The sequence below is a fragment of the Ischnura elegans genome, chromosome 4 (genome assembly GCF_921293095.1).
Source record: "Ischnura elegans chromosome 4, ioIscEleg1.1, whole genome shotgun sequence".
Taxonomy (NCBI): Eukaryota; Metazoa; Arthropoda; class Insecta; order Odonata; family Coenagrionidae; genus Ischnura; species Ischnura elegans.
Window position 1 is genome coordinate 136,135,697 of NC_060249.1, and position 14,511 is coordinate 136,150,207.

The 14,511-nt window shown below is 38.5% G+C and overlaps 1 protein-coding gene across 3 annotated transcripts; it reads right to left on the minus strand.

Moving 5' to 3' along the window:
- Window positions 1-7,215: 7,215 nt before the first annotated feature.
- LOC124156961 lies at window positions 7,216-9,344 on the minus strand. 3 transcript variants are annotated; one of them, XR_006864478.1, is made up of 4 exons: window positions 8,815-9,213; window positions 7,983-8,702; window positions 7,467-7,669; window positions 7,216-7,391 (listed from the first exon to the last, which is right to left on the minus strand). XR_006864478.1 is itself a non-coding variant. In XM_046531408.1 (2 exons), exons 1-2 carry the CDS (start codon window positions 9,221-9,223, stop codon window positions 8,287-8,289), a joined length of 825 nt encoding a protein of 274 aa, XP_046387364.1. In that variant the 5' UTR covers window positions 9,224-9,344; the 3' UTR covers window positions 7,216-8,286. The 3 variants fall into 3 exon arrangements, 1 of the variants encoding a protein (XP_046387364.1); XR_006864477.1 differs by having other exon boundaries at window positions 7,467-8,702; window positions 8,815-9,344; XM_046531408.1 differs by having other exon boundaries at window positions 7,216-8,702; window positions 8,815-9,344.
- Between the last annotated feature and the right edge of the window lie 5,167 nt (window positions 9,345-14,511).

Consider the following 14,511-nt stretch of genomic DNA (forward strand, 5'->3'; position numbering starts at 1 on the left):
AAATTCAAGTTCGATGGCAGGTTGTCTGATTTTTCTTCTTCAGAACACTTTCTAAGAGTAATTTACATTATTTATTGCTATTCATTTGATTCCAAATCATTAGAGAACTTTTATTTATTTGCGAGTGGTAAAGGTTTTAGACGGGTATGAACAGGAGAGAACTCTGGGTGACCTGGATTGTAACGAGTAATTGTGGTTTAACATTTTATCTCCAAACTCTGTGATTGCTATCACCTACTTTAGCAAAGTGCTTTTCATTTATATTTATTTTCAAAAATCGACTTCTCTCTGATCTTTACTTAAAAAAAGGATCCTTAGAAGAGTATAGAGGCTTTTGTGGATCGAGTCTGTAGATAACATTCTCTGAGATATTTTGTTAAGGATCGCAACTTTATTTGAAAAGCTAATGCTATTTAGCGAGGAATTTTTATTCACCGCTTCCGATAAATGAAGGCGTTATATGATTCAGAAAGGTTGAAGGAGTGTAAAATTCACGCGCGCGCGTTCAAAAAACGCCTTCATGGCATTGATTCTTTTTTTCGTATGAACGACTCTCGAGAAGAAAGTGACTAAGGTAACTCTTCTGGCGATGGCTCTTAGATGCTTTATAACCAAGCAATTTAATAAAGAAAATACACTTGATATATGTATGTACTTAAAAAAAACTAGATTTTAGAACATTAACGCACAGAAAAAGAAAAAAAAATCCCTACGTTTCAATGAGAAAACCCACCTTTCTCAATGACAGAGAATCGATGCGCAGAAAAGTTTGGAAAAAAAATTTGCACGTTTACATCTGTGTTTTAAAATGTAGATAATGATTTATTTAAGCGTAAAGATTTATGTATCTCTCTCTATGCATGCATGCATTGTGACATTTATATAAGGGAATGAAATAGAAGAAATATGTCTCTATGAATAAATAACGGATAGAAGAGCTCTCAATTGATCGATTATTGAATTATGATGATAATGTACACCTAAATACCTATTATTCACCTAAATACATACTTTTTTCTCGATAGTCGTTGATGAGAATTATTGATCGTGAAGGCGTTTTTCGAACGCGCGCGTGTGAATTTTACGCTCGTTCAACCTTTTTTAATCACGTGACGCCTTCATTTATCGAAAGAGTTGAATGTAACTTCTTCGCTAGCAAGCATTAGCTTTTCAAAGAAAGCTGCGATCCTTAACCAAAGTATCTCAGAGAATACTATCCACAAACTCGATCACCAAAAGCATCTGCGCGCAATATTCACGAAGGCCTCAGTGGATTTTTCGCACAATTTGTGCATTGCGGGTGACTCCCGTAAAAGTTATCACCGTGGCTAGTCCCAGTATACTTAAAAAAAAATGCCTCTACACTCTTCCAAGGATATTTTTAAAAGCAAAGATCAGAGAGAAGTCAATTTACGAGCACATATACGAGTGAATACATAATGTTCACCTAAAAAATATAAAATACATATAAAAAAATTGGTATCCCAAAATTATAGTGACATCTTGGCTGGCCCATGGGCTAATAACGGCAAGAAGTGTTTCTTCGATGGGATTCGCTCTAATTTATTGCTTATCGTGGCGCTGCCTCCTCCATTGCCGTCTCCAGCCTTCCGTGGCCATATTGGTTTGTCCGCATTGGTGAAGTAGAGCGTGCGGCGATCCGTTTGCTTCAGCCCCCTAGAACTCCCTATCCCTGCCCATTGGAATCCATGTTCCTTTTTTGAAGCCAGTTCCTGCGTTCTCCGCTTTGGTTTGGGGATGGCGCCACCTGTAGAAAAGCCCAAGCTTAAGAGCCCTGAGCATATGATTCAGCCTGAATTTCTCTTGAGAGCACATATGTTTAAGACTCTTATTTGAAGATTGAGCGAGCTACTGAGGTTATTTACCGCTGTAGTATGATTCGTTTGTTCTATTGAACATAAAAATCGTTTTTATTTCGTAAGAATTCCTATTATTAATCTCTTTCGGAGGGATGCCGTGGTCTTATGTTGTGCCGAATTGTTCCACCGGCTATGGCAGTTCGAAGACGGAATATTGTATATTTGAAGTGCCGTCGAACGCCAGAACAGGGGAAAAAGATGGATAAAAGATGTTCGTTTATCAGAGTGCTGTCCTGGTGTTCAATAATTTACATAATTTCCAACTGCTCTCTACAGTCTAATTCACGACGGTGGTTCTGCTGGATATTTAAATTGGTGTTTTGATTAAATTAATGATGTAACGCTGGTATAGAATTGTCTTCGTGTTCATTTCTGATAATATTCAGGTGATTTTTTCTGTCTTCATTGACTTTTAAACCGACTTTTTTCTCCTATTTTGATAAAGTATCCCTCTATATTCCTCCCGTTCTGTCTTTTGGCCATACTCTTGTGATAATTTTTATTAAAAAAGCATCACGGCATCTTTACCAACAGCTTTGCCGCTTTTGAAACAGAAATCTGTAATACGGATTTTATTTCATTTTTCTTGACTCAGAGCGTGGGTAACTTTCTTCCATGGGTTACCCCCCAGAAGCAAAAATCGCAGAAGTCTTTAATTTATTGCTTTTAATCAGTACTGCATTGAAACGAAAGTTTTCGACAAATTTTCTTTAAACCCACGAATGTAATGTAATAGTATAAGGCATGTAACTAAAATAAAACTATTTTTCAAGGAAATAATCTAGAATGCTAAAATGTCACAAGTTGGCTTGCCCCCCGCCCCTCCCTCGCTAGACCATGGCTTGCCCCCTAGTTATGATCATGGGTACGCCCATGTATCATCCCTTAAACATTTATATCCTCTCCTTTTTATTTTCTTCTCTATTTTTACTTTCTTCGCAGTTTAAGAGCTCAGTTAAGTTTTCTTTCCAAGTTTTCAAAACTTGGGCTGGTTCACTGAGAACAATTTCATACTTGTCCTTCACCCCTACTGTGTGAAAGCCTTCTTAAAAGGATCTTAATTTTCTTTAAATGTATCTTTAATTGTATTGGGTACATTCTTGCTCTGCCATTGTAACTGAATTGTATTTTCTTTTCTATACCCCTAGGATTTTGTTTGCTTTCCTATTGACTAGATGGATGATAACTTTTGATTCCTTGCTGTGATTTTTATACTAGGACTTTCCTTTTGGCTCATTCCTTTTAAACGAGCCTGGGTTGTATCACTTCTTAAAATTTTCACATTTTTCCACCTCCTTACCACTATTTCTAAGGCCCGATTTAGTAATTGACAATAGCTTCTTATTACCAATCGATTTGGGCTAATAATTTGCAATTAGATGGCAATTTTAAATGAATTCATGGTAAGGGCTTACCCAATATCAAAACTAGGGGGTGGTGGCAATCAATGATCGTTCAAGATGCACCAGTAGCGGATACCCTACTGGTATACCCTACTGGTGCATTTGGGGAAGTGAGGAAACCAATCTTACGCGCCCCCCCTTGAGTTTTCATTACAGAAAACACAAAGGGGGGGGCACAAAAGATATCTTGTCGAGTTACCTTTACTTTTATCGAAATAAAAAATAATGAAGTCACATGCAAAGCTTCAGAAATTTTTAATTTAAGTTATTATACACATATTCAAGACAATGCCATCTTATGATATAAAAAAGCTTAGAATTGTGGTTTTGCAATGTCTGACAATACGGGTGGCCCCGCAAAGGGGGGGGGGCGCTCCCATCCATATCCACCAATGAGATGCATGGATAGAGTGAATGAAACCAATATTTTAAGAAAATTATAATAGCGGTTCATAATTTTTTAAAATTATTTGCATGAAAACAAATTATTTTTATTTTAGTGAGATGTCTTACTCTAATATCAATTGTCGTATGATAAAAGAAAATTTGTTCAAAACTTTCGTTTCAATTCAGTCATGATTTTCCTTTTAAAAAATTTGCTATTTTTGTTCCTGGGGGGGGGGGGGAGGGGCTGCTGCTCCCTTCTGGTTACGCCCATGATTCATGGTTGCTTATTTCCTTAATTAAAATTTTAAGAAGCGCCTGTACCTGGTATAATTTTATTGGTTAACGGATTAATTGTCTCATATCGTCCACAGTTAAAGATGGTCCGTTTTCCTCTCTTTTCTTAATTTATTTTGACTCCTAATTCACCACAGTGCTGAAGCGAGTATAATAATTTCGTTCCCGGTTTCATCGCCCGAACAGCTATCCCTTTTCTCCGCTTGGTTAAATAATTACATCCATTAAGGTACACCTTATGTCGAGCATTTAATTTGGATGTTATTTGCATTACAAATAACGTATTATATACACGGTTTTCACCTTATATTCAGTATCAATTGCCAACAAAATCCAGTGCTTCGCAATGCAACGTAATGCGCCCGATGGGCTCTTCGACTAGTGGCGCCTCTACTGGCCACAGCCCTGAACTGGCTTCAAAATAGGAACATGCCTAAAGCCCTAGTTCCGGGGGGCTGGTTTGCTTGATGAGCTGTGCAATGGACGTTCTGGTGCGCCGCTGGCGCCGCCCACCGGAAGAGTGAGGCACTACGAGCGGGAAATGGGGTCTACGTAGCCTCCAAGATGCAAGTGTAGACCGGAACACAATCTCATATCCCACATTTATTTAGACTGCGAACTACGCGAAATACAAGTCTTTTACCAATGGTACCCTCATGTATTGGTTTCAATAAATTGAAACTGTTGTATTTTGTCTCGCGTCACAATTAATGTGCCAATTCAATTTCATCAAAAATATTTACGCAGCAGGGCATTTAGTGCTATTTTATACGGATTTTTACGAAATAATTACAAGAAAACTATAAAAAGCGTCGTCGATTCCTAAAGATTCATAAGGCTATGTTGGAGTAGCAAAAACATTATGTATGTTGGAACGGCTTATTTTGTGGGCCAATTCTATTTCGTTTACTAGATTAATGCATAATTGTACCTTAAGAATAATAACGTGGCACACTATATTGGTAAAAAATTCCGATGGACGTATTTCCTTAAAGGAAGAGCCAATATGTTTAAATTTACAATAAGTCATTCTACAAAAATAGGATTAAGCTGACATCGGATTTTAGGACGCAGGAAAAGTAAGGAAGCGATTTATCAGAACTTCCATTTGGAGTATGCTCCTATACGGAAGTGAGGCATGGACAATGACCTAAGCGGAGAAAGCAAGGGTAGAGGCCTTCGAAATGTGGTGCTGCAGAGGAATGATTAAGATCAAATGGATCGACGAAGTTAGTAACGAGGAAGTCCTAAGAAGGGTAGGAGAGAAGAGAAGTCTCATGAAAACCTTAATAAGGAGACGGAACAATAAAATCGGCTACGTCTTGGTACATGATGGCCGGATGAAGACATTCGTCGAGGGACAAGTGGAAGGCAAGAACGGAAAAGGAAGACCTCGAGCAAAATACATGGAACAAGTAAAGAGAGATGTGTAAGAGAAGAAATACGTAGGAGTGAAAAGATTAGCTGATAGGAGAATAGAGTTGAGAGCTGCGTCAAACCAATCCAAGGATTGTTGACCAGTGATGATGATGATTCAAATATTTAACATGGAAAGCAATGGAGGACTTATGGTAGTGACCGCTGGGAGCCGCTCTGGGCGACCGAAGCCGATCGTTTTTTCCCCTGGCAGAGTTCACATACCACTCAATTGCGGAACAACTAGAAGAGATAGAGACTTGCGGGTTTCTTTATTGTATTCAGAAGACGTGTATACACATTTAGGAAAGACATAAATTGTAATATGTCCTCAGGTAATCGAGAAAATCAAGTTGGACTTTGGTCAATTATAACTTGCCTCCAAGCTAAAACATAAGAATTTTTAAACCGTCTATCTGTGGCTACACTTTTCTTCCACAACCACCTTGAGAACCACAGTTCTATGTGAATTCGCTTGGCCTTAAATGTCTCAACCCTCGAGTACTGCAGGCCCAAAACGGCGACAAAGGACGTGATTCGGGCCAATTCGAATTTCTTACTTCCCCTCACCCCGCATCGCCCTCCAAACTACGGCAACGTCGCAGAAAGTGAAATGGGGACCGCTCCCCTTCTCCCTCAAACGAAGGCCCACCTTTCAAGCTCTCCCCAGTCGCAGTCAACGCAGGGAGATTCACTAACGAGTATCAGATTAGTACTCTTAGCTGGGTTCAACAGTCGAAGCAGGCTGTTTTAGCAGTAGCACCAAAAGGATTATTCGCGGCTAATTTCAACAAATAAGAGTCTCAAGAGTGCCAATACGATTCATATAGAAAAACAAAAGAATTGACAGTTGCGCAGGATAAATAATTTCATCTTTTTCTTAATAAGAAAATTATATGAAATTTTGGCTAACCAATGATCCAAGAAGTAAATTGATAACTAGCAATATGTAATTATATTCTTTGCCGTCGTAGATAAATCAACATTTTCCGCTTGCGATACATACACAGCCATCGGCTCCTATTACGTTCCAAGTTGAACTGCTTCAATATCACTAACATGTTGAATCAAGACCTCAATCGATTCTTACCGTCTTCCCTGCTTGCGCTTGCTTCTCAGTCACTGACTACCCGTACTAGTCGCGCGTAATACCTAGTTGACTGCTATAGGAGTCAACTTCGACATTTAAACCCAGCTGTGAAGCCATGGAGAGGGAGAGAAAGAAATTATTTTCGACTTCGCTTCTAGTAATAAACTTCCAAGTGTCACGGAGTGAAGTCTTGTGCCTCTGAAGTTTCACTTCGCTGGGAGAATCGGTAATGGTAAAATCATTTGCCTCTAACCTTGCGATTGTTTAATTGTTGCAGCTTCAGAACTAGCTTCTTCAATTCTTTTCAAAACACAAAATTAAGTCTTTCATATTAAGTGGAGGAAGTGTTGGATAAAATACTGGGTTTTTTAAAAAACGAAATACAGGGGTTTTGCAATATTGTGATGATTGAATTGATTGCGAGTGCAGGAGAAGGAATTTTGGACGGTTTAGTTGGACAACCTTGGCATGGGAAGAGAAAATTATCGAGGTGAACGATGAATAGCCTTTTTTTTATAAACAATCAAAATATAAAATTACAGTTACAAAAACTGCGCTGACAGCTAGAGTGAAAATAAATAAATAATACTTTTGTTACTAATTTTGGAAGTTGAGATACGATTAGAAAGAGTAAAGTGAGAAAATAAAGTTGGGAAGAGGAGCTTATCAAAAATATTTTCTTACATACTATAGGATAAAACATCTTAAATTAAGGAGCAGAAATTCAAATGATGAGAAATATTACGACATAAATGGCTGTGTGAAATATTTTATTAAATTACATTTGGGATACATTATATCTTCGCTCCCTTTTCCACTATCGCCTTGCTAATATGAGCAGCTTCTCTTATATCTTCAAGGCAAAGCCTTTTGCCGTGCCTAGGTAGGACTATTTCTGGCAACAAGCATTCCATGAAGAATCTATAACAGAAAATTAGATGTAATTGTGCCAGATTTCAATTCTATTGGATATTCAGTAAAAGTTTAAAAAATTACTTTGTGAGCTTTGGCTCCACTTCCTTCATCCACCATTCATTGTTGGGCGAAATTAACTCTAATTCGCGGCTCCAACCTTTCGTGTACACAAAAAAAAGGCATCTGGCCCTTTTAGTCATCCTTAGCTGACTTTGCACCTGATAAAAATAATTGTGCGTCTCTCTGAGGATATATTTCCCCTCTTTTAGCTGCACATAGGGAAGCTGTAATGATAATGATTTATGTAAATAATTTGGGTGAATCTATTCACTGCATATACTATTTGGTTATATTCAAAACGCTGTGTCGTGTTGTGATATTCGCTCGATAAATTTGGCAGTATCAACAGCAGAAAATCAAAATTAAGGGGCCTTCGAAATAAGTTTTCGGTAAGCAAGTAGACTCGCGTTAAATAAAAAATATGAGTGAAATTACAAATCTATAAATGGAAATTAGTTAAATGCATAAATTAGTTAAATTAATAAATGGAAAAAAACACATTTCATATATTTAGCTGCATATGCTACTATTTATAACCTTTTTTGCATTAAAAGCTTCTTCAAATGTTGGATAGGAGGCAGCGGTGACACCAGGACACTTCACTTCTAACACAGTATCGCTTCCAATCAGACCGTCTAATAGAGAAAATTAAATGGATAGACTGAGTTTACATTAGGTAAATTGTAATATAAGAGGTTTGTCTGAATGATTTACAGAAAGCATTGATATTACCTGGACTAGCCGAAAGATATGGAAACTCCTCATCAACATATAAACCGCTGGGTTCCACCTTGTACCCCATGCATCGCAAGTGGTCTTTCGCTTTCTCCTCCATGTTTCTTCAATTCATCATGTCCGGAGTGCATACGGATCCGTATAGAATGGAATGCACAAGCCTTTTACAGGAGGTGTATGGTCGCATATGGCAAACCTCTCCGTGATTGGAAGCGGACAATCTTTTCCGACGCTCCGTCATCCAAATACTTCTGTCTACTTGAACCGTTGTAGACTTCTGCAGTTTTAATCTATCCTCTGCGGTCATTATGCTTAATTGTTCAATGAAATCGCCCTTCATGCGTTCCAATAACTCTAATGGCTCTGGCGCATCATCATCCACCATCCCGTAATCTTTATCAGGCCCAGCTCTTTTTGCTCCTGTTTTCAATTTCTTTTTACTTTGCAGCCCTTGCGCTCTTCGTTTCCTCATTCTCTTGGTCTGCCTCATATTTTTATCCTCAAATGTTTTGGTGTATTTTCCTGGGATAAAAAAAGATCCACAGTCAACATTCCAAAAAAATAAAATCTACTTTTCTATGCCTTCATTCCTCTCTATTCATAAATTACTGTTATGGTTATGATAATGACTTACCAGGACTGTAACCACCCGTTGTTGCCTTGTGAATCTTCCCTTGAAAATGGCAAGAGGAATTCAGGGATACGACTGCAGAATGACATCGGGTTCCAAATGACTTGCTTTTAGCATAGTTAATGCGTTTACCATTTAAATATTTTGCAGCTACGCTGTTCAAGGTTTCGCACATACTATTAGTAGCGCGAAAGATCAAACTTCTTGAATTATTTGTCATCTTCTCAATCAATTTCTGTATTGGGGTCCACATATTAGCAGCTATGAAGTCTGGCACTAAGTTCACCTCATCCTCTTTCCCGTCTGGCCCTTTACAAAAGTAATCGGCGCATCGATCATGCTGCCCGAACACATGGCTAGGACAGTTGATGATGTCGTTACGAAGTGCCATTATTCGGTTTTGCATGGACATACCTGTTAAAATAAATTAAAGTTAATCACGCGTATTTTATCGTCTCATATGCCACAAATAACCTCTAATTTTAATACCTTTCTGATTTTTCCAGTGTATACTAGCACAGGAAATAGCTGTGCGAATCTTCAGGACGTTTGCATCCAGTTCATGACGAAGGTGGGCTGGGTATTGCGTGTTATCCTTAATTTTGCGCATATTGTTGCAGAAGTTCCGTAGAAGGTGGCTTATGCATTCAATTTTTTCCACGGGCATTGAATTTCCGTATGGGCTGGTCTCCAGTAAGCGTCTGTGGACACTACTGTCTCCGTCACCTAATATAAACAAGATAAGAGTTGGACCTCTTTAACTGTTTGGAATCTTCTCTAGTTCTCTTTGAGCAATTGAATTTAAATACAGGGAGCGAACCTATTATTTGGTGAAATATAAGATTATGCACCGATTCACTCTTTGCGAAACCTTCTGTAATTATGTCAGCTTCCATGCTGGTCGAGCTTCCATCCCAATTTTTAGCACATTTAACCTTGTGAGCTGGGTCTACAGGTTCGTTTCGTGCCTCCCTCAAAGGGCAATAGCTGCAGTACTTATTTCTTACTCCCAGAAATAACACCTTTTTTGTTCGTGCACCAACTATGGCCGCCTAAAATGAAACATTCATCTTAAAATTGTATTAATACCATTACTCTTTTCTACTGATTAATTTTTTCCAGCAGGGAATTTTGCCTGCCTATTAGATATAACATGTAAGTGCACTATTTTATAAGCAATATGAAAAGCATCTGGTTAGGTAGCCAACCTCGGAAATATTTTTCTTATTGATTAAAAATTGCACGAGGCGTAAATACTTATAATTTATTAAAAATAGGTTAGCCTATCTTAAACCCATACTTAAATAATTTATAGGTACCTAATATTGACTCCTTACCTGCCCCGATAGTGAGTCATACTTCGTTTTATAACTTCGCTTGCCCCACATACCATCAGCGATGACCGTGTTTACAGGTCTACCCTCTTTGTCAAATGACCCCTCCTCTAAGGCAATTCTTCTTTCCTCCTGCCCTGCTGTGGCCATCTCCTGCGATGCAACACTATATATAATATCTCCCAGCTTATCTTCATATTTTGCATATGTTTTGGCGGTCATTCAATGCATGTTGAGTGCTGCACAAAGGGGGCTTAGATTTGAGTAGCCGCCGCCACCAGCAATTGTTCCTGTTACTGCAGCATCGTTCACGTCCATCACAGTGCCAGAATCATCCTGACTGTGGATCACTGTCTCCTTCCCGCACATTTTACACTGAAACTTCCAGTGACAGAGGAGACCAGTCATCCATTCGCCTACGTATTCACAGTCCATAAATGAGCATCCTAACGTGTTTATCTGAAAAGATCTGGGAAAACATGTAGAAATGCTGGACTATACTACGGCTCCTGTCATGAAGAGGATCCAGCCCTGATTCTTCACTCTCAATGATTGACGCTTGAGACCTGCAAAAACATTTCAAACAAAAAATATAAACGCCTCCTTCACGCAGGTATCCAACAACTATTCATGGTACTAGGATAATCACCTTTGGTGCGATTCAAACGGCTTGATAGGAGATACGTCCATCGGCATGCCCATATCATATTCGTCGACGTTGGATTGTCTCCCGAGACGAGGAGTGGAAGCTCCCCCCATTTCAAACGCCTTGCGGCGTGGGGTGCAGTTTGCCTTTGCAAGAAAGATGGTATCTTCTGCCGGACTTAACCCCTTGCCTTTTATTTCTTTTCGTCCCTCATCCTTGGATACGCTAAAAAATGTAACGATATCAAATAAATAAGAACATGTTTCCCTGACATGGCAATAACTAATAGTATTCTTTTCACAGGAGATATAAATACCGCATCCGGCCACCGCTATATACATTCTCAGCCTACCTTGTGGATATTTCAATGAAATCCGAAGCAGAAGCATCACTGTCCTTTGCCAGAACAGGACAGTTTCTTGGTATATTCCCCTCTTGTTGTACTTTACGATGATTAGCATACCACAAGCTAGAACCAAAAAATAACATTTGAAATGGTGTCATTCTCACGCTGAATACATAAAAATAGTCTTCTTCTTTTATTCTTTGCATTGTAGATTGTTCTTTCATCCTTCTCTCGGAACACAGAATATCTTCAATGCTCCTATTGCTTTTCTATTATTAAGATCATTTGGCCTACAAAAAGTCAGTCTACCAGTGAATACCTTAGATATTCGTTAGATGAAGTGGGGTGAAAAACCGGAGGGACCCCTTCCGAAACAAATAAAGCGGTTTTTGTTTACATCAAGTGATTGGATCAGCATAGTTAATTTTACATTGATTTGTTGATAATACGAAAATTTGTCGTCGATAATTTGTTGTTACATGCATTTAATTAATGTGGAAAGCAACTTTGCATACTGTAAAAAAGGGCTTCTTGAACCCTGTGGGCTAACTTGAGCCCAAAACTGAAAAATGAAGTATGGTTTTTTCGCTCTCTCAACATCAGTGTAGCGACGTAATTCAGTGATTTGCTGGTAGGCTTAGGCATTAGGTAGACAATACTTCGAGTCTAGGAGGTTAGGGAAGTCACCGCCGAGAGCAGTACTGGTTATATAACTTACCTACACTCGTGTTTGTTATTTATTTCACTCTGCAAACTTTCGTCTGTATAGACATCAGGAATAGCTAAAACTGGAGATAAGTGCATATATTTCATACTAGGTTTTTTTGGCAAAGCAAATAGAGACCGTTTTATGCCCTAAATAGCTCATTAACTGTACAGTATGTTGGTAAGTAGAACTAGTACACATTTTCGAAAAATTCGGGCCACTTGAGCCCAGCCTGCTAACCCACTGCTACTTTTCTTGCTCTTCAGTCTATACAGAGTTTGGGCTCAAGTTCCCCACAACAATTTAGACACTCTTTTAATGTTTAAGGACTGTGCCACCAATTACCAGCTTCTTTAAGAAACAGGAAGGGAAGAAGGTGGTAACAGTATACAATCTTACTTCACACCTCAGTATCAATTTCATTCATTTTTGTGATGCATACTTCATTTGTCTCCCCCATAAGTCATCCTACCTCACTCAACTACTGGATGTTGGGTATTTTTCGCCACTCAAAATGAAGTGGAAGGGCCTTCTTGACCGATGGAAAGAATAAGGTGCTGGTAACAGGATCGGTGCTTCCAAAGAATCAGTTCCCAACGCTGTTGCGCTCTGTTTTAGATTAAATTGGTGCAAAAATATAAAGCAACCCATACGCAGGCTTAAAGAAAGCTTGAGTAGTGCCTGTAAGCGAAATTCAGAATACAAGCCATTTGCCAAATCAATAAAAATCTAGAGCAAATGCAGAATTTTCTATGATTGAGAATGCATTTCTTCAATGACTGCAAGAGAAGAGAGGTGAGTTAGTTACACCTCACTCTACTTAGAAGAAAAGAACTCCAAGTTTCACCTGGATAAAGTGTAAGAGTGCCGATGCTGGACGACTATTTTAGCTTTCCAATTTAGGGTGACGCTGACAGCAAAGAACGATAAAAAGGTAGATGAATGAAAGAAAAACCTCGCAAGATGGCTGTAATTTCATTTGAATATAATTTTTAATGCGGAATTCAGATGAGTTATCAGCTGGCTAAGTCCTTTGCATTTATTACTTGCGAGTGAACATTCACATCCTTATAAACTCCCGTGAAAAACCGTGTATCGTGCGTCATTTGTTTTCAATACGATGCAGAGATGCAGAATCCTTCTAACTAACAATAAGCGGGTGGAAGTGTCATGGTGCTCTGATATCTTAGAGCTGCGATGATCAAGGAGTCTCTCCTCAATATGGATGAGCTGTACACAGGTCAGCAGCATGGGGATGCGACGACAGGCAACGGAAAAACCCCGCAGTGAAGATCCAAGACAAAAGTATCTTTAGAAAAACAGCGATAGATGAAATAGGAATTCTTTGGATACAAAATTGTCCGGAATCGTCCCACCATATGATTTACGGTAGGAACAGAGTTGCAATGAGGTGCGAAGAGTTTCCAAAAATGAATACGGGACTGAAGGAAGAGGAATGTGGAGATAATGAATATAACGGCTATGTGAATAAAAGAAAAGGACAATGAGTGCGAATCATGATAAAAAACGAAGGCTTGTATTGATAAAGTATTATAGGGAATGGATATAGTGATAGACATTTCAATAGACTTACTTACTAAAAAGCTACTTGCCATCCAGATGCATGAACACGCCAGGTAGTGGCAGTAGAGGAGAAGAAGTGAAGGAAATGTTCGATAAAATAGAAAGTTTATCAAAGAACAAAAGATATGGATGTGGCCATTTTGCTATGAGCCATTGGAATAAGTGAGCAGAATTAGTTTTATGTGGCTTCCGAACGATGATAGATTTAGTGATTATGTGTTATTATTTGAGGAATATGAGATGTGACTAAAGAGAATTAAGAGAGATAATATGGTGAAGATGAACTTTTAAGCTAAAGGTTTGACTAAGTAGAAGTTGTAAATATATGGAGACAGGAAATGAAAGATGTATTTACCGCATCAATGTGAACGGGCACTGGGAAAAAAACAAAGGAAGACGCTAGGTATCGGAATGGAAGACGAGAGAAGCAACCGAAGCATGGATTTAGACATGATGGATAAAACACAAGAAAGAAGGGAATGTAAAAAAATAAAAGAGAGAGAGGGAAAAAGATATATTTTAACTAAACAGTGAATTTTGAAGAGAAACGTATAAGATCAGGAAATTATGGTATGAGGGAATGTAAAACATTGAGCGATTATATCGTAGGAAAAGATGACTAACTATTCTATAAATAAATAAAAAATAGCCGGAATGGTTACAAATCATCTGAGTATTGTTTAGCACATATAGTTAAAAATTAAGAAGGAATTTGTGGGATATGTGGGTGTGGAGCAGAAAGTTAAATTTCAGTTGGAAAGACGAGAAAGATATTAAGCGATACCGCAGGAGTAAAATAGATGACTGATGAAGACAACCAAAACAAGGAAGTAAAGCTGGCTGGATCATGTGGATATCACTGAGATAGAAAACGGAAGAAAAGGACGGTTGATTTAGAATAGGAGACAAGAGTACGTGGGGATGAAGATAATGCACGAGACAGGATTATCAGGAGGGTATTCAACGAAACCTGACCTGCTAAACAGCTAACTATAATAGGTAAGATTGTATAATGATCAATTATTGCCTGTTTGAACAAATTCAGCAATTAATTAGCAGCATTTTCCGCCAAAAAATGTTACCG

Excerpts from the sequence above, each read along its gene's own strand:
- LOC124156961 (XM_046531408.1), bottom strand. The coding sequence starts at position 9,223 with ATGTCCATGCAAAACCGAATAATGGCACTTCGTAACGACATCATCAAC. Across the intron at positions 8,703-8,814 it reads AACGGGTGGTTACAGTCCTG|GAAAATACACCAAAACATTT; the intron begins GTAAGTCATTAT and ends TTTTTATCCCAG.